Below are 19,126 nucleotides of genomic sequence, written 5' to 3'. Positions count from 1 at the left end.
GATTTCGGGCTTGGACGCATGGAATTCGTGCCTCGAAAAAGATTGTAACCTTGTACAATGCTATAACGTGACAGTAGATGCAACACAGAATGCATGATGACTAATCACCACATTATATTCAATTATATTTTGAAAGTCACCTATTCACCAAGATTAATGATAAAAATAATAATACAGTTTATTTACCAGCTTTCCAAACCAGAGTATGTACTTACTAGTATAAAAACACACAATAAAAATGCAAAAATGTGTCAACAATTCGCATTGATTGATCAGATAAAACAAACTGATTAAAGAGAATAAAAACATTTAATTAGACGTGATTTTTATGTATATTGTAGTCTGTGCAGGTGTGTTTTTCAATGAGCTGCTACAACATAAAAACACAAGTGAAATATGCTATGGATTAACAAACAAACAAACAAACACGTGTATATTTAGTAAAGATTAGTTAATGAAGCACAAGCCTATAATCTACTATAATGCTTTAACATTCCTCATACAGTTGATGCAATGCAGAATGATGTCCTCAATACCTGTCAACCTGAATTAATTCTAATACCAATATTAATAATAATAAAGTTTATTCAGCATCTTTCAAAACCAGAATAGGTGCTTAACAGTATGAATGCACACAATATAAGTACAAAAATGCAAAAAAAAAAAAAAGTCAATAATTCACATTAGTTTAACAGATAGTGATTTAATTAGACTTTTTTTTTTTTTCAGTGAGCCACTATAGCATAAAATACACAATTAAAATATGTCATGGACTAGCAAACAATAAACAAACATAGATGTTGATTAAATTAGGATGAGTTAGTGAAGCACAAGACCATAATCTGCTATAGTTCTACAACATTCCTTTTACCACCTTAAGAAACATGCCTATAAAAAGATTGTAACTTTGTACAATGCTACAACATTACAGTAAATGCAATACAGAATACATGATGTCCTCACTACATTATATTCATAAGAAGTACTATAACATAAAAATACATGACTAAATATGCAATGTGTTAATAAATAATAAACTCGCAGTTTTAGAGTTTTAGTAGCTTTTGTGTTTCCAGATACATTTTCAGAGATGTTTTTTTCGTTCTTTTTTTTTTTTTTTTTTTTTTTTTTTTACTTTTTAAATGCATGAGGTCAGTTTCCAGAGCTGCTTTCTTCCCCTTTTCTTACATTGGTGTGTGTGGAGAGAGAGAGAGAGCGAGAGAGAGAGACAGAGACAGAGAAAGGGAGAGGGATTATGGAATGCTGTGATGTCATCAGCCTAGTCACACACACACACACACACACACACACACAAAGACAAGGAGGACCCACAGGCGCTCCGACTCTCCAGCTTAGTTAGCATACACTGCTGTGGAGCGGCTGTCTACATCCCACTGTGAGTACTTCAACAAATTGTACCCTTATCTCCCTTTTATTTTATATAGAATTAGCTCCTCTCTTCACCCCCACCCCTCCCTCTTTCCTGTGTTTCCTGTCTTTGCACCCTGCAACGTGTTTAGTGGACACCACTGTATTCATCCAGTGTGAGACAAGCTTTCTTTCCCTCCAAGTGCTGTGGTAGCCATTGTTTAACTCCCCTCTGTGATTAGAGGAGTCCATTTCAATCCCCTTGTTGGAGAAACTGGCTCATACTGTCCTGGACTCTGACCCTGTTTTATTTTCTCCTACAACCAGTAAATGACAATGTTAAAATGGAGCCGCTATCTCATGGGAGTTTTGGTGGGGAGAAAGGAACACGGGTTTTTGGGAAGGGATGTGTGCTGAGGAGGGAGGAGGAGGGAGGAGAGCCACTGATGATAGAAACAGTCCCATTCCTCTGGAATCTCCTCCCATTCAGGGCTGGAGTCTTTCTGACAGTCTAGAAACAGGGTTTGGGCTCTTCCGTATTCATGAAGGGAGGGACGAGACAACCGACTGGAACTAACTTTGTAAAGGAATGGTTTGAAGAAAGAAAGTTGCTGTGCGTTAGAAAAAAGGTGGGATCTGGGAAAATAGAGAATGTTTCTTTTTTAAGATGTTTAGGACATGACTTCAGTCAGTCTCTCAAATGTTTGTTCTCTGTTGTTTTTTTCTAGATTGTCCCAATGATTTCCTCCAAAGTCAAAGGAAACTGACGTCTGAGGAGGGTGGAGAGACTGTCAGCACAGCACTCAAAGGAAACTTGTGTGAATGTGTGTGTTTGTGTGTGTGTCTGTGTGTGTGTTTGTGTGTGTGTGTGAGAGAGAGAGAGAGAGAGAGGGAGCACATGATTGTACAGTATGTACAAGAGTGTGTATCTAAGGATGAGCAAGCACTTTGATCTTTGAAGAAGATTCTGTGTGGATGAATAAGAGTAGTTTTAGAACACAAAAGTTGTATACTTCTTCTGCTGACATGAGACTATAAACCAACAACCACAAAAAGCTGCTAGCTGAAGGTTAGCGCCTCCTCCCTCCGCCTGCTCAGCCCTGTGGTGCCCACTTTTCCCACCATTCAGCTGCCAACATGCTGCAGCAAATCCTCAAGGACATGTACATTGACCCTGATGTACTGAATGCTCTGAATGAAGACCAGAAAAAGACCTTGTTCTTGAAAATGCGCCAGGAGCAGGTGCGACGCTGGCAAGAGCGAGAAGAGAAACTAGAGAGAGAGGGAGGAGATGCTGAGCTGAAGCGAACAAAGCCAAAAAAAGGTAAAACACACCAACCCATCATGACCGCCTCACCTTTCTTCTTGCTGCTTATCTGGTGTGACAGCTTCATATCTTTTAAGTATATTGACGGCCACATTTTCAAACAGTTTTTGACAGAAAACCATCTGGCCATGTGTTACTGTTACCATTCTCTGTCCTTTCAGTGACAAAGTTTGCATATTTCAGTGTGGACTGGCTGATAGAGAGTGACAAAACTTCAAAAAGCATGTGTGCATTGGTTGTGACAGGCATCCTTTGCTGCTGGATGTTGCTTCTCCTCTTTGCTTTCCCCCTGTCATCTCAACAGCTGTTTGCTATCACAGCCGCAGCGTTTACCTGAAGACCATTTCGCAAGTTTAGAGTTTCCTTAAAATGCAAACTTGAGTTAACAAACGCCAGCTGTTCTGCAATGATTTAACTCTAATAAGACTGATCCTTGGGAATGGATGATGTTGACATGAAGCGGAGACAGAAACAAGTGGAGAAAACATAAAATTTTGCTTATATTTCAAACAATTATCTCTGACTGATGATGGTGAGGAATTCATTTTAACATCACGCTCAGAGATAATGCTAATATTTACACAAGCAAAGTAATGTAGGTGTCAATATTATCATCTTTTAGAACATTCACACTGACTTAACTGTGTTATAAAAGACACAACAGTTAAGGAGAGCTTTCATGTTGAGGCATGAAGGAGTTTTTATGTTGCAATAAGTGTATTGTAACATACATACTTTGCTTTTAGGCTCTTGGATCATTTTGTTCCCAGTCACACACCATGAGCCTGAGACATAGAAACGAGCAGGAAGAAAATTCACTGGGTCAAAGATGCCACTCATGTCAGGAATGTTTGATGGCAGATAAAAACAGTATGACAGAGAGATGACAAGGGAAAGAATGTTTCTGCAAGAAGTACTGAGAAAGTAAATGGTAAATGGGTTCATCAGGAACTGGCTTCTGCTCAAAGGCGACAGCTGGAGTCGACAGTATACATCCAGCAATCAAAGAAAACAAAACAACCAGAAACTCAAGAGACTTCGAGTTGCTTGTGAAACTGGTTTGACACATGCTACAGAATCTTGCCTTTCTACATTTTTCTGTAGTGGTAGCAATCCCAGTCTGAGAAATAAGCGGCGTAATAGCTCTGACACGGAGAAAATGATGTATTTTTGCAGACAAAGCCACAGGTTTGTAAAGAGGACGGCAGAATATTGCTTCAATGCCATCTTGAGTATGATTCAAAGCCAATTAATTTAAGCCAGCAGTAGGCTACACTGCAGTTGGTGCATTAAGTCTGACTGACAGAGCAATGTGATCCGTCTTTTCTTAGCTAATAACAAAGCACTTACTATTAACTGTGGTGCAGAGTGAGAGAACAGTGCTCTTTCTATCTCTTAATGACCACGGCAGCTGTCTTTAGGGGGCTGGATGGAGACCGCAAACCCAGGTCACATGGTCACAACTCTTCCCTACATAGGCTGCTTGTCCAGAGCGGAGGAAATTGTGGATGGTTAGTGTTACTGTGTAAAATAGGAAGTGAGTCGGGACCCAAACTTTTAAACAATTAACAGGGGGCGAAACAGGAAACGTGCAGGAAATGTATGTGTGTGAAAAACAAAGAGTGAGAATGATTTTATCTGCATGGCCCTGCAGGAGAACTCAGTGCAGAGTTTGCTTTCATGCATGAAGTAAACACTGTCCTTGCTTTAACCCTTGTGTGATGTTCAGATTTTTGTTATTCAGCCAGTGTTCATGGGTCTGGTGGACCTGCTGAATTTGTGAGTTTTTAATTCAACATAATCAAACAATTTTATGTTAAAATACTCAACAGATGTTTACTTCATTCCAATTACAAGCAACATAAAAGTATATATGTTTAATATTTGCCTTTGCTAGATCACATTTATGAATTTTTTTTGTTTGTTTTTTGAATAAAATGTAATATAATCAAGATATGAGGAAAAAATTCATTAAAAAAAAAAAAAACTCATCATTTTTCTTTTTATAAAAAATGTAAACGGGTCCCACAGACCCAAACACCATACAAGGGTTAAGCGGTTGCTGATCATGAGACATTTGTGGTGGTTAAGCTGACCTCAAGTTAGTTTTATAAATTTGTCTGCATGTTTTTGTTGTAGACTGACTCAGAGAGGAGACTAATGTAACCTTGGTGTCTTCTCCTGATATTACAGATATCTTCACTTTACAAACATTATCGTTATTGTTTTTGACAAAGAAATGCAGGAGATTATTCCAACTCAGATTTAGGTGAGGACACATGCCAACATACAGTATGAATGTCCCAGTGCCAGCTAACAGGATCCAGCTCACATGCCCTGACAATGGTGTTGCGGTTGTGGTTGTCAGTTGCGAGTGATGGCTTGTTTACCAGTGTTCTTACTGCTGTGTTTTCGTAGTCATCCTGGTATGCCCCGCTGGAATCCAATCTGCAGGGCAGGCTGGCAAAACCAGTTCACTATGAAAGTATGTTATCCTGCTTTCAGCCAAACAAGCCATAGCCCTCTGAGTCCTTGTTAGCAGGTTTATCTCTATAAAATAACTCTGTCAAACATAGTCACAAGGCAAAAACATGTGCAAGTATGTGTGTCTGCCCATGTGCTTTTGTAAGGCCTCAGCGTTCTTATACAGACAGGATAAATAAGTATTTTATGGTTAGAATTTGGATGGGATTGAATTAGATTAATAATAATAATAATAATAATAATAATAATAATAATAATAATAACATAGTTAAATATCTGAGCCAGTTCAGTCAGTTCATGTACCTTACAAGTATATTTATACGTGTGTGTGTGTGTGTGTGTGTGTGTGTGTGTGTGTGTGTGTGAGGGGCTAGACCAGCATGACAGGGTTTTTCCCATGTCAACTCTGTTTACATCACACATTAGAAAGCCCTGTCTCATACATCTGTGACACGCTTCTTGTGTGTCTCCAGCTGTTGTTTCTATCTGTCTATAAACCGAGAGAACGGCTTCAACTCATCCACTGCTGATTGAGTTGACAGTTTTATTTCCGGCCAGAGTGAGAACACCGTTTTGAAACTGTGGACAATATACTAGATATTTCCCAATAATCTTGCGCAAAAAATTATTACTCAGACTTCAGGATGCTGTCATTTTTTTATTGCAAAATTTCAACACCCGTTTCCAAAATAATTGAGATGTTGTCCCTGTACCAAATGTTTAGAGCTGTGTTGCTGCCATAAAAATGTTCAAATTTTTCTGACAAAATGGTTCAGTTTTAAATATTTGATATGTTTTTAGTATTCTATTATGAATAAAATATTGGTTTATTAAACCTGCAAATCATTGCATTCTCTTTTAATTTACATTTTATGCAACTGTTTTGGAATATGTTGCAATAATAAAACAGCAGCCAGTGTCTAAAAATTCTATCCTCCTATAGTGTGATGTTTTTCTGCGAAATTATAATAGTTTTGTGGTTTAATTTCTTATCATTTGAGCCTTCTTTATGGAAGGATAATGTCATTCATAGTGTGTTCATTTGTGTTTCTTACAGCCAACAGTAAGAGTGTGAGCTGGTTGCTTGGTCGGGATGGAGATGTGGCGGTCCTTGTGATCGGAGAGGTGGATGAACTGACCTCCAAATTCATCTGCTCAGGACTTGGAGAAAAGAAGACATCGAATCTCCAAAACAATGCAAAGTAATAAACAGTAGGAAAAAAAGTCAGTTACAGCAAACGACATGTAGCAGAGTGGAAGGGCATCATGGTAATAAATCCTATTTAAATTGAAAATTGAAATGCATGAGAAATAACAGCAAAATATAGGTAATATAACATAAATATTATGGTAGAAATATGACATAAGATTATTTACAATGCAGCATTAGTTTTGTCTCAACATGTTACTGTTTTAGCTGCTGGAGCTAGTTTGAGCTACTTTATATCCAGTTTTAGAGACAAAAACATCAGATAAATCTGCGGCTTCATTGAAGACTAATGAGTAAAGGAAAGAGGGATTAACAAACTTCGAATATAAAAATGTGTCTTCAGTTTGTGACTTTTCCTCTAATCTTTCATATTTAGTGACATATTGAATGACTTGGAAATATGTAAGAGGGATCAAAATATTTTTGGTGGAGCTGTTAGTAACTTACAAAAACTTGAAATATGAGTCAAATTACTCTTTACTTTTTGTAAGCTGTCAGAAACCAAAGAGGTTGGAAACCAATTATTCATTAACAATATTATTTAAAGGTTTGTCATGTTATCTATTGCTTAAAATCTGTATTTGACAAATTACTAATACTATCAAATAAATGTAGTGCAGTAAAAGATACAATGTTTGTCCCCGTCATGTAATATGACCTACTCAAGTAAAGTACAGTACTTGAAAAAATGTAAATATAGTCATTTTCCACCAGTTTGTCTGTTAAATTCATAATAACAATAGAGAAAACGATGTAGTGTAAGTATACTTGAAAGTGAAAGTGAAATGACATGGTTTGTTGTTGTTTTACAGTCATCAAACTATCTTGAAGAACAGAAAAACCACAGAAGCTGTCAAGACTGAGCGAGAGAACCTAAATCCTATATCATCTGGTATCCAACTAAATATAAAGGTGTGTAGCTGTTTGTCTGAAAATCAAACAGTGTTGTTTGTCATTGTGATGTTAAATGATTTATGACAGGAGACAAAACAAATTTTGAATGTTTGTTTTGTGGTTTTGAACTGCATCCACAAATCTGACATGTCTTACATCACCGTTACACATGTTTCCTTCAGTCTTTCTTTTAACTGATCTACTGTCTGTCACTGTTGCACTTCTAGTTAAAACCTAATGCTTCCCATGCTTCATTTTGATTTTCATTGCTGTAGCACAGTTGAACAAGCTTTCACAGGTTTTTATGCACTGCCAGTATAAATCTATCCAATTAAAATATAGCCTCATTAATTCTGAGACTATTTTGTGTCAAAATAAGAACACATAAGTGAGAATAATTTTCAGGGTGATGATAGTTTGGGTGTATGTGTTTGTGTGTGCAGTTGGTGGTGTGCGAGCTGTTGATTTTGGAGGTGGGGGGATGCCTCCTTTTTCACGCTATCTTTAAAAGAGATTTGCTGCGTTGTCATGACAACCCTGCACACACTGAGCCAGAGCGAGTTGAGGTCTCATCTGGCCTGACCACGATGATTCTCTGAGTTGGAGCTGCACGCTGCTCACTAAGTGGAAACACACACATAAATAAAAAAAAAAAAAAAAAAAAAAAAACACAGCTACTGATAAGTTATTTACTAGCACTCACATTAACAAATCTACTTCAGAAATATTCCTTAAATTTATATTTTTGAAAAAAATTTTGAGATGAGTGCAGACTTTGTAAGATACAGTTATTCTCTTTTATCTTGACTGGGATTTCATCTCTTGCTTTTTTCCCTCTAGTGGCCAAAACTAAACTGACAAAAAGTTAAAGTGGGGAATGTGTCACCTTTATATCATTTAATAAGTCATTGTATCCCCTCACAGGCAAAATGTGGGGAAGCGAGCACTTTACACCCTCTGCCGGTGAGTTGGAGAAACTGCATGCTATAATTGAGCCACAGTGCTCTTGGGTTGCATCATGGCCTACCTATAATACTTGTGTAATGTCTTTGTTAAACCCACAGGTGTCAGTGAGTGAGCACTCATCACCTCCAGCAGTAGAGAAGGTATTTATCAACTGAAGTGTACAGATATTTTCTCTATAGATGTTATAGCCTAATTTTATTTGTTAAAATGTTTATTTTCTAAATGTGTTTCAAAATTTATTTGAAATTTATTTTAAGGGTTTTCTGAACTGACTTCAGTGTCTAGATTTTAATATTTCCTCACAGATCACAGTAAAGATGGGTTGTAATGATGCTGTGATCCTGGGTTTTGCTCATTTAAAATGTGGTTAGCGTGCCTACGTGTCCTTTCATGGCAGTCCCACCCTCTGTGAGTAACAGGAAATGGTGGTTAGGCCAGCTGTCCCCTCACTCCCAGCCTCTCTGCAGATCATCTTTCTCCCAGCATTCTCCCGTCTCTGTGCTCCAGCTCGTTTGAGCTGCCGCACCCCTCATAGTTCTCTCCGGGGAACAGCTGAACTGAACTGTCCTCCCACTGGCTCCATCATCGCTCCAGCCTTGAGTTGTCTGGGGAGTGTACGCTCTCTATCTGCCTCGCTTCCCTCTAACGTCTTGCTGTGTTTATGAGCACGCAAATGTGTGTGTGTGCGCAGGTGACATGTACTGTGAGAACAGCTGAATCACAGAGGCAAGGCAGGATTTCTGGACTGCCCTAGAACAGATGGTTGATGAACTTGATCAGGGAATTAAAACGCCAGAGATAGAGAATGCGTCAGTCGCAGATGGATGGGATTGTGGGACAGTCTCCTGAGGTTTGGGCGCGTGAGCTCTCCTCTGTTCTCTGCTTTCTCCTCCTCTTAGCCACAGAAGAAAATGTCTCTCTCCTACTCCTCATACCTTTACCAGACTCTCCATATTACAGGCCCAACACATCTCTGGCCAACCCTTGCTACTGTGGCAATAGACATCCACACACCTGAGGAGGTTTGGCCGCTCTGACAGCCAAGATTTCCCCGCCTAAGCCTCCTTTTACATTCATTATTTTGTTGAATGTGTGGTCTGCAGATAGAATGATTTGTTCCTGGAAACAGGAATGGGCAGGTTTGGTGCAGCAGATGTAGCAGTCGCGCTGCCGCAGGTTTTCTCCAGTTGATTTAGAGAGGGAAGGAGTCAGCCAGAGGGAGAAGGAGAGAGCAAGATTGTTGATTAAAAAGGCGTAAGATCAGGAAAGGAGATTAGCGAGGCGGCTTGATTTTCTAGTCACCTTATAATTTTCTCTCCACACTTTCTTAAACTCTTAATCAGTGGTCATAGTTCTATGTGTTTCATCCTGGGTGTAGGGTATTCATTGGAGAACTGTGATTTGGTGAATCATTTATCCAATGATTTAATCAAACATGACAGTAATTCCACTGTATGTGAATTAGCTGTCAACACTGATCGCACTCTTCTGTCCCCTTTTGTCACTCTTCCCTCTGCAGCCCGAGTTGAAGTCAGCCAATGCGACTGAGGAGAAGTCAGTTCCCCAGTCCTCCATCTGCTCCAGGCCTCCCATGAGAGCTAGCCCTGTCAACGTGAGACCAGCTTCTGCAAATGCGGCACCAGGCTCTGTCAACACGAGACCCGGTGTTGCGAATTTGAGGCTGGCCACCACAGCGCCGTCCCCTTCCCCCAGCAGCACTGTCAAAACAGACTCTGGAAAAGTGGTTCCCGCCAAAGCTGTCCTGAACTCACAGGAACCTGAGAAGTCCCAGGAATCACAACATGGCAAAGGTGAGTGAACACAGAGTCATGGGTAAGGGTCCAGTATCTGAGGGTGAGGGTCTAATGTCTGTGAGCCTTTGTTTTTAACTCTATTCACACATTAGCTGCAGCTCAGTTTAACTCATATGTCACAAAAAATGCTAGTACTTGTCCTGCACAGATAAAAAAATGCACTGTAGCTGCTTAAATGTGGATTAAATATGGTCCTAAGTTTTTACAAGCTGCCAGTTTTTGAAATTTTCGAAGAGACACACACAAGTATTTATATCAGGGGTGAGCATTAATCAGAAAAGCAGTTTATCTGTAGCCTTTAAAGTAGGAACTTAACCCTGTAAATCCTGAACCATATTGACAGAAAATTCCAGTTCTTTGAAACTGGAGCCTTTATTGGTCCTTCTGAACAGCCCCCAAATTTTTCTTTCAAATATCAATTTCCATGTATGAGTTTCAATTTTGTATCATATTTGATACATTGGGTCTCAATGCTGAAATATTATTATTTTTGAACAAACAAAAACATAATATAACACAACCATGTCTAACAAATTGGTAATTTCTGTTCAAAATTGCCAAAGTTCTGCCTCCTTCCTCATTAATGACAATCTTGTAATGTCACTGGAAATGCCTCTGGTGAACAAATTCCTCCCCCCTGGTGGATTACCTGTGTATTGCATGTATCTAATTGTATACACCAGGTTTCTCAAGAAGAAAAATATCCCACTGATCATGTAGAGGGCTTCAAAACTCATGTATCAAAAATGATACGTTTGGCGTTATAGGGTTAAAGTCTTGTTACTAGTCAGTGGGAAACCATTTCAAAGTGTTGTGTGATATGGCACTTGATGATTATCATGCTCTGCTACAACAATAATACAAGCAGATTGAGAATCTCACCTGCGTATTCTCCTTAGGTCCTCGACTTCCTTTCAGACTTGACAACTTGCATCACACACCTTCTCATTTGTTTTGCTCAAACAGGTGACGCACAATGAGACTATTCACACTGATTTTCATTAAAAATGGTTTAAGTTTTAACAAAGATTTGTTTAACCAAAGCCCCTTCTGTTTTCATTATTTTGTGTGGGTTATTGCAATTCATAATACTAATTATTGTGTCATTGCCATGAAACTGATATTTCCTGAGCTGATAATGGCACTGCTGAACTCTTCTACTGTTTCAACCCTGGTCATGATGCTTTATTTTAATTAAGGACGCACCATAATATGGGCCAAGCAATGATATCGACCTTGACTGCAATTGGCCTATCCGCAAAAGGGAAGGTAAATAACAACAAAACAAAACAAAAAAACACCATTAAAATCAAAATTATTATTAAAAGATATGACAGATAAGATAAGCTCTTGTGTTTATTGTCCCATAATGGGGAAATTGATATTTTGCAACAGCAGGACACTACAGAGCAAAATGAAGGGCACTCATAGCAAACAATAGAAAAAAAATCTCATCTAAAATCTAAGATCTCAATCTTTTTTTTTTTTTTTTTTTTTTTTTTTAAGATCATGCTTGAGAAAAGTGGATATGAATGAGTGGTTATGAATGAGTAATAACCAGAGGATAGTACAGGGAAGAATAAAGTGCAGATTCAAGGCAAATTACAAAAAAATACTAAAGTAAAGAGATAAAGAATAAACACTAAACAATGAATATAAAATCTAAAATCAATTATTTACACACAAAAAAATTCTGCATTGATATTTATCCCTAATAGGATAGTAAGTTCATCACAACTGTCTGGTGGATGTTGAACGTGCAATAATTCAAACAGCTTCCTTGACATTAACCACAGGCCACTAAGCAACACACCACAGTTTCAATGGCTGACAAGAGTTGACCAAATCCAGTCTGAACAAAGTTCATACTAGATAGGTTTTTCAGCACCGCAGCGAAAGAGGAGGATTTATTTCCTCCAACCTAATGTGCTCGCCAAACAGTGCCTCAGCCCGCTGGAATCTTTATGGACTGGCAAAGTAAAATGAGGCCAGCCTTGAGGGGAAAAATGCTTGTATGACTGGAATTTGTGTCTCTATACCACATCGGCTTTGCTCACCTGCTTACTTTTCAAAGGCGTGTGTTAACGTGATATTGAATAGAACCTGTCACTTTAAGGTTTGAGTACAGTTTGGTTGGTTAAAGTCCATCTGAGACTGGTAATTACATTAAGACACTTATATTTTAGTTCCTAATTTTGCAATATGTACTAGGTAATAGGTGAGCACTGTTAATACACATTTATATTTTTATTGCAATTTCATTTATTTAACATGTACTCAGTATGTTAAGTTTTAAAGGACATTCGCTATTTTTCGAAGTATTTGATATTTTACCACTGCTTACTAATGTATCTACATCAAAAAATTAAATATCCTATTTTTGATTCATTGTACACTGAGAGAGAAACACGGTGTTTTCAGATGATGCATCTACTTTCATGTACCTTTGTATTTTTCCTGCCTGGCATGAACTCAAAACGGCATGACAGGAGCGTGTTGGTTTGCCTAGCCAATTAACTGTACCCCTTACAAGCATTTTTATTTAAACTGTTTTTCACATTTCAGTTCGTTTTCCAAGCTAGTGGGATGTTATATTTGTCTTTTTTGATTTTCTCCATGTGGCTGCTTCTGGTCTGTGCTACTCACATCTCTCTGCCTGTGACCATACAGACGTTGAATGGGCAGGTAGTGCAGGCTTTTTATGTGTGTTTCACAGCATTAATATTACTGTCACCTGGACTTATCTCCTGAATGAACAGTGTTGGAGTTGCTTATATGATAACCTGGGCTGTCTGTTCTCCTGCATTTGCTTGACTTCACCTCATACTAATTGACCACAAAGTGACCCAGATCTGCAGAAAAAATGGGTTGTGTAGTGGGTGTTGTTAGCACCATCAAGTGGAAAACAATGAAACTGTTGAAAATGACCAGTACAAGGGAAAAACCTCATATCCATAAGGTCCCTCTGCTGGAAAAATACTCATCCTACATCTATGTTAGGAAACAGGTTGATCCACATGTTGAAAACATGTAGAAGAGTCTTGTTGTAACTACCCCTCATTCTTGCATAATTTTAAATTTAAGTATGAAGAGGAAACAAAAAATATGGAAAAATCATCATACATTTTCCAGGAAATTTCAGGAATTTCAATGCAGAGAACATACATTTTTTATTAGAATTTGATGAAATCTGGCTCAAAATAAAAAGAAATGCAGAAACAGTGACCTTATTGACTAAGCTTATTAGAGTTTGTCTGCACATTTTGGAAATATTTGTGATAACACGGTCACAGATAATTACTGAAGTTAGTCATGTACGAAATATGCAGTTACAGTCAAGTTCAACTTTAACTGTAACAAGTAAAACATTGTTTTAAGTTACTTTATATGAGGTGTAGTCTGAGCAGCATAGAGTCTGTACCATGAAACAGATATGACTGACATCTGAGCTGAATTTTTTTATTTTTTTTCAAAGGAGATACAGTAACAAAGACATGGTTCCAAGAAGATGTGCTAATGTACAGTATGTGTGGCTGTAGGTGTGCACACACATTTCTAGCTGGATAGAAAATCATCAGCCATTGGCAGGGCAGCGAATACCAGACAAAAGATGGCAACAGGAATGGAAAGGAAAGGAAAAGAAAGGAAAGGAAAGGGAAAGGAACAGCTGGTGTGGTGGGAGTTACAGTGGGTTGAACGCAGTGCTGAATAAATGTGTCTTGACTCTGGACAAAAAATACTGACAGAGTGTCTGTTCTTGACAATGGCAGGAAGCTTGTTCCAATGGGAGGAGGAGGCTGACTGGGATAAGGCTCATGCCTCAGCTGTTTTCTTTTGAATGTGGGTAATGACAAGGATTCCTGCATCCTGTGAGCAGGGACTGTGGCCCACGCAACACTTTAAGAAAATGGAGTAAATGCTCAATGCAGCGACAAAAGATAAAGAGCACATTTTTACAGTTAGTGATGATAGGTTGGACCTGCTTTAGCCTATGCATAAGTTCATAAAGACGTTATCACAGTGTGGTCAAAGTAAAAGTTATGGTTAAGATGGAGGTACGATAGTGAGCATGACAGTGACCTAAAAAGTTCAGGTCAGGAAAAAAATGAAATATTTAATAGTATCTGTACTAAGGAGGATAAAGCAGTCTGTCATATATTGGCTGTCGGAATTTTTTTGTGGCAGCTTGTTTTTAAATGCGGAAATTGATTGATTGATTGATTGATTGATTGATTTTTTTTTTTTTTTTTTTTTTTTTGGATTCTTACAAAAAAAAAAAAACAAAAGACCTAAAGGAAATTCAGCACATTTAAACCTATCATCCAAATTACAATCATTGCAATGAAAGTGGTTATTGTTTGCTCAGTGCAAAAACTGTATACTCAAGAGTCTCCCTTATTCCCTCTTTCCTTCTTTTCCTTTCTTGTACTGAAAGTTTTTTCCTGAGCTGATATGATCACAGAAACAATCAGTGTCTGCTTATAATAGGAAAAAACAAGTTTTAGGTGCTTGGGGAAGAAATATTTGAGTAAAAGTTGGTTTAAAGTTGATGCTTGATGGTCAGTGGATGGAATCAATAACGTATGTCCTTGCTCTGATCTTGTGGTAAACATCAGTGTCATCTGCATAAAAATTAAAGTGAAATCCTAAAGACAGTGGATCAGATAATATGGAAAAGATCTGTAGATTCAGTTTAAAGAGGATCTGGTGATAAACAGAAGACATTTAGGAGGTTGTATGAGAACATGGTAGCAAGTGTTAGATTTGACCATATGAGTGTAAGAAGGAAAACGTATCAATCTCCAGCAGCTGGCGGTGTGTTCAATGGATGTGTGTGTGTGTGTGTGTTCATGTTTATAAACCTCTCTCTGTCTGTCGGTCGGCTTTCCTCTCCTCTCTCTTCACCTTCAGAGGGAAGGACACACATTCCAGCGCTGTTTCCCGACTCTAGCCCAGGGCGACGCTCAGCCAGAGCTGATAAGTGACAGGGGCCCCAGCCCCCCTCGCAGGAGGGCCCCCCCCCCCTCTGGTTCCACACACACACAGTCACACACACCTCCTCTCCTCCCTGCCCTTCAGTCCACAGCCGTGCTGCTCGGGAATTCTGCCCTCTGCCCCACTTCTGCCCCCCACCTCCTCACCCGCGCCCCCTCCTCTCTTTCTACCAGAGACGAGGAGGTCTTTAAAGAGATAGATTGGTCTTTAATTTTTGTGCTAGCCTGGTCAGTGACACCGCTTCCCACCCCCTCCTCTTTGTCCTCCCTCTACATTTACGAGCTGAACTGAGATGTGAAGAGAGGCGTCACGAAAGCTCAAATGGGAGATTCATCAATCTTTGTAGAGTGATTTAATGCATATTCTTTTTCATTTAAATAGGTGTTTTCACAGGTAGCTTTAATGACTTTTAAAGCTGCTGCTGACGGAGCTAAAGGTGCAGCTGTTGAGTTTCAGACAGTAAGTCTGAAAGCCTGGGTTTGAGCATTTTCACAATGTGTTAGGACAGGTTGGTTATGTTACCTGTTGGAGGGTATGGGGAGTTTCATACTATAATGTAACATGTCTGTTATAGCTGTAGAACGATTCTTGTCCATTTGTGTCTTTGTTGGACAATAACACCATTGCTCTCCCTCCTTCTCTTTCTATCTCTCCTTCTCTCTATTAAGCATTCCACTCAGACCTGCACCAAGGCTCTAAGCTCAAAAAACTCTCTGACCACGAGTGTGTATGTGCCTGCGTTCATGTTTGTACGTATCTGAGTGTGTGTGTGTGCCTGCGTGTGCACTTGGTGCGTGCCTGAATGTGTGTCAGCCTCAATTGCTGGAGCCTATCCAAGGTTTCCGTGGTGACCACACAACACAACGAGACAATCAGAGGCAAGCCCACGCAGCGCGGCGAGAGGACATTAACACAGGAACTGCGGGTCAGGGGGCAGAGGAAGGCAGGCAAGACAGGGGGAGAGGAAGATGAAGAGGAAGGTGGAGTGAGGTGTTAAAGCCACAGGGAGGGGGTGAGCGAGAGAGTGACGCTGAGGAGAGAAAGGAGAGTAAACAACAATAAACAATGAGACAACCTTAAAGGCTACTTTAGGTTTCTCCCTTTCAGGCCTGCAAGACATCAAGAGCGTTAAAGGTTTCCTGGCCCCAGGAGTGCCTGTGTGGTTTTGGCTGCACCCCACCTCTCTGTATGTGTGTGTGTGTGTGTGTGTGTGTGTGTGTGTGTGTGTGTGTGTAGGTGTGTATGTGTGTGTGTGTGTGCAGAGATGGCTGCATGCGTGACTGAATCCATGAGCAGGAGGGCTCCACAAGGGTGTATGTTTGTCTGTTTGTGTGTGAGTGAGTGCACGCACAGACCTGAATGTAACGTGAGAACGTGCGCGGGTCTCTTGAAATTCAACTGTTAGAAAGTGTGTGTACGCTCGCACATGTTTTCACTTTTGTGTGTGCAAGCCTGTGTGCATCTGCAGCCGTGCACGCGGGCGCTCTCACATATCTCTGTCCCCCGGGGATGACGCTAAAAATATGTGGCTCCTCAAGCCTTCTGGTGTCTGAGCAGCGTCTGTCTGCTCTCCATTGCCGTCCCTGTGGCCCTCCCTCCCCTCCGTTACTCCTGTTCCCTCCATTCCTCCCTCAATTACACCCTCTTCCAAACACAGTACCTCCGCAAGCACACACACACGGACACACACGGACACACGCACACCAACTACACCCAGCTGTGTCCCCACTACACTTCCACTGAGGATGACCTCTGCTCAGCCAGAGTGGGATAAAGGGAGACGAATGAAAAGAAAAAGAAAAGGTGGAAAAGAGTGAGAAAAGAAGAAATAGGCACTGAATTTGTAAAGAGAAAATAATCAGATGGTGTTGGTAAGAAGACTGGACTCGTGTTTTCTCAAAAACAGCCAACATGCCTAATATTTGTAAAGCTAATTGTGTGTTTTCTTTAAAGATGTTTCACCATAAAATAATATTTAAATAAACCAATGCCTCAGTTTTCAGAAATTTTCATTTTATGTCCCCAGGCAAAAGGTGTTGTTTTCCATGTTGTAGAGACACCAGCAGATGCAGTTTTACTGTAAACAAGGCACCCTGTGATGGGTGCAGGAAAATCATCTGATAATCAAATGTAAAGAATAATATTGACAGATCTTACAAATGCACTGTCCACACATGATGATCCTTTTAAACAAGACTAAAGAAAAAGGAAATGATTCAATAGGAAAGGGTTTTATTATGTCTCAATAAATGTAGTGTATAAGTCACTCCTTTTTGTATTTGCTTTACCTTCTCTCTGTGTAATAATACTTGCACAACTTCAGCCTTGTACTGCAAAGTAACAACAACCTGGTTCCATTTATGCTTATGCTACAGTGATGGCATATGACTGTATAAATACTTAAATTATTCTGTATGATATTTACATTTAAAACACATACACACACTTTCACCTGAATTTTTGTATAGTTCCACCTTTATTCACATGAATAATACATATTCAGGACACCTTATTTTAATTTTATAGTTTTAGACAAACAATTGCATGTCATGTGGTTTTCAGAGCTCTAAAGTAAATCTCACATTGTCTTTTTTCAGATATCGGGTCATCTAAAGTGTATCAGAAGGCCACCTTAGAGGATGCTGGATCATCAGGGAACATGACACCCTGCGCAGGGCGTGGCAGGGTGGCACAGCTGATGAAAACCTTCAGTGTCGAAAACTCCCCCGCACAGACCCCGTCCCGAGGTATCAAGCCTCCTATCCCCACCAAGCCTAGCCACTTGCGTCTTACAACCACACCTTCCGTTAGGTAATCCGTGCACAAAGATGCAAAGATGCACACTCAGCATCACCAGTCCCCATGATTCACTCGAAGCCTCACTGGACATTATTACACACCTGATGTAGAGCCTGGGCTGATGTGGGATGATGGGATTGAGTTTCCCACAGGTGGCTTTTCAGAAATGGTAACACTCACGCTGTTGTTTTCACTCTCAAAATGTTCAAATGATGCTTGAATGTAGTGGTTTTCTTTTATTTGTGGATTCTTTAGTACTGTAAACAGGCTTAGTGGGAACGAAATTCCAAAGCAACTGATTCAACTGAATTTTCTTTTTGTATAACTTACACTTTGCCAGGGAATTGTTGACTATCACATGTATTCATTTGTTGATGCTTTCCACTTTGCACAGTGTAGAAAAATATAGTCAAATATAATGTTTTACACCCAATAAGCCTGTAAGACCAATATTGTTTACCTACCAGTACAATAGTTTTTTGCCCCTCTGAGATAGTTTGCATTAGCTCATCTGAAAACACTATTGTGATTCAATTTTTTTATTCTTATTTCTCTCATTTTGAACAAATGAACGGACATGGACAGGCAGAACAGGGTGAAATAAGGTACAGTCGGGTTCATCCTGCTGTCTCTTCCCTGGGAATAGTGTAGGGTTGTTTATTTGTCACAATGCAATGTATGCTTCGCTCTGCCACCTGGCAGCGGCCTCACTGCGACCTGTTGTGGACCAATGACAGTGCCAAATGCCTCATCTGTCACTCCCAGTGGATCAAATCCTGGCAAGTTAGACAGTCGCTGCCAAATAATCCAGCTAAGATCTGTGTTACTCTTCTTCATTTTCTCAGTGCTGTTTTGCTGATGTGTGGTTGAGTTTGTTTTTGTTTTTTTTACATTTTCTATAGGGAGAAAGATGTTTTGTAATGGGATATTTAACACTATTGCAATGCCTCATCAATGGCACTTTTGTATTTGATGACAAGCTTGTGTGGTGCAATCAAAGAAACAATAAAATTAAACCACCTCATGGTGTCTGAAATACCATTTGTGACTTTTTTGTTAAATTTTCTTTTGGGGTTTGTTTGTATGTACCCTTAACTAAAATCCTTTAATAGTCACCACTATAACCTGGCCATTAAAACAAATATTTTTCAGTTAACATGAATATCATTACTCATTTAATTGCTGCAATCATGAATGCACATGCATAAAATATAACGCTTAGATTGTGAGGATATAAAAAAGCAACACTAACATGTGGCACAGTTAGCA

The 19,126-nt window shown here is 39.5% G+C and overlaps 1 protein-coding gene and 1 long non-coding RNA gene across 3 annotated transcripts; both read left to right on the top strand.

Annotated features, from left to right (window-relative positions):
* Window positions 1–1,296: 1,296 nt before the first annotated feature.
* Window positions 1,297–18,898, top strand: LOC115432877 (SH2 domain-containing protein 4A). Of its 2 annotated transcripts, none has more exons than XM_030153946.1 (8): window positions 1,297–1,396; window positions 2,097–2,692; window positions 6,237–6,381; window positions 7,202–7,301; window positions 8,208–8,246; window positions 8,348–8,389; window positions 9,769–10,060; window positions 17,656–18,898. In XM_030153946.1, exons 2-8 carry the CDS (start codon window positions 2,506–2,508, stop codon window positions 17,871–17,873), a joined length of 1,023 nt encoding a protein of 340 aa, XP_030009806.1. In that variant the 5' UTR covers window positions 1,297–1,396; window positions 2,097–2,505; the 3' UTR covers window positions 17,874–18,898. The 2 variants fall into 2 exon arrangements, with proteins under 2 accessions (XP_030009806.1, XP_030009807.1); XM_030153947.1 differs by lacking the exon at window positions 1,297–1,396 and adding an exon at window positions 1,852–1,997.
* LOC115432878 (uncharacterized) lies at window positions 10,839–16,855 on the top strand. Its single transcript, XR_003937265.1, has 2 exons — window positions 10,839–16,250; window positions 16,295–16,855. It is a non-coding gene; the product is annotated as an uncharacterized LOC115432878 (long non-coding RNA).
* Window positions 18,899–19,126: the final 228 nt, after the last annotated feature.

The sequence above is a fragment of the Sphaeramia orbicularis genome, chromosome 14, assembly GCF_902148855.1.
Source record: "Sphaeramia orbicularis chromosome 14, fSphaOr1.1, whole genome shotgun sequence".
In the NCBI taxonomy this organism is placed as follows: Eukaryota; Metazoa; Chordata; class Actinopteri; order Kurtiformes; family Apogonidae; genus Sphaeramia; species Sphaeramia orbicularis.
Note: the sequence above shows the minus strand (reverse complement) of the source record. Positions and strands in the feature narration are given on the sequence as shown.

What these genes read in the sequence shown, in the direction of transcription:
- LOC115432877 (XM_030153946.1), top strand. Translation starts at nt 2,506, where the DNA reads ATGCTGCAGCAAATCCTCAAGGACATGTACATTGACCCTGATGTACTG. An exon ending in GCGAACAAAGCCAAAAAAAG is followed by an intron (nt 2,693 to 6,236) that starts GTAAAACACACC and finishes TGTTTCTTACAG; the next exon opens with CCAACAGTAAGAGTGTGAGC. An exon ending in GTATCCAACTAAATATAAAG is followed by an intron (nt 7,302 to 8,207) that starts GTGTGTAGCTGT and finishes ATCCCCTCACAG; the next exon opens with GCAAAATGTGGGGAAGCGAG.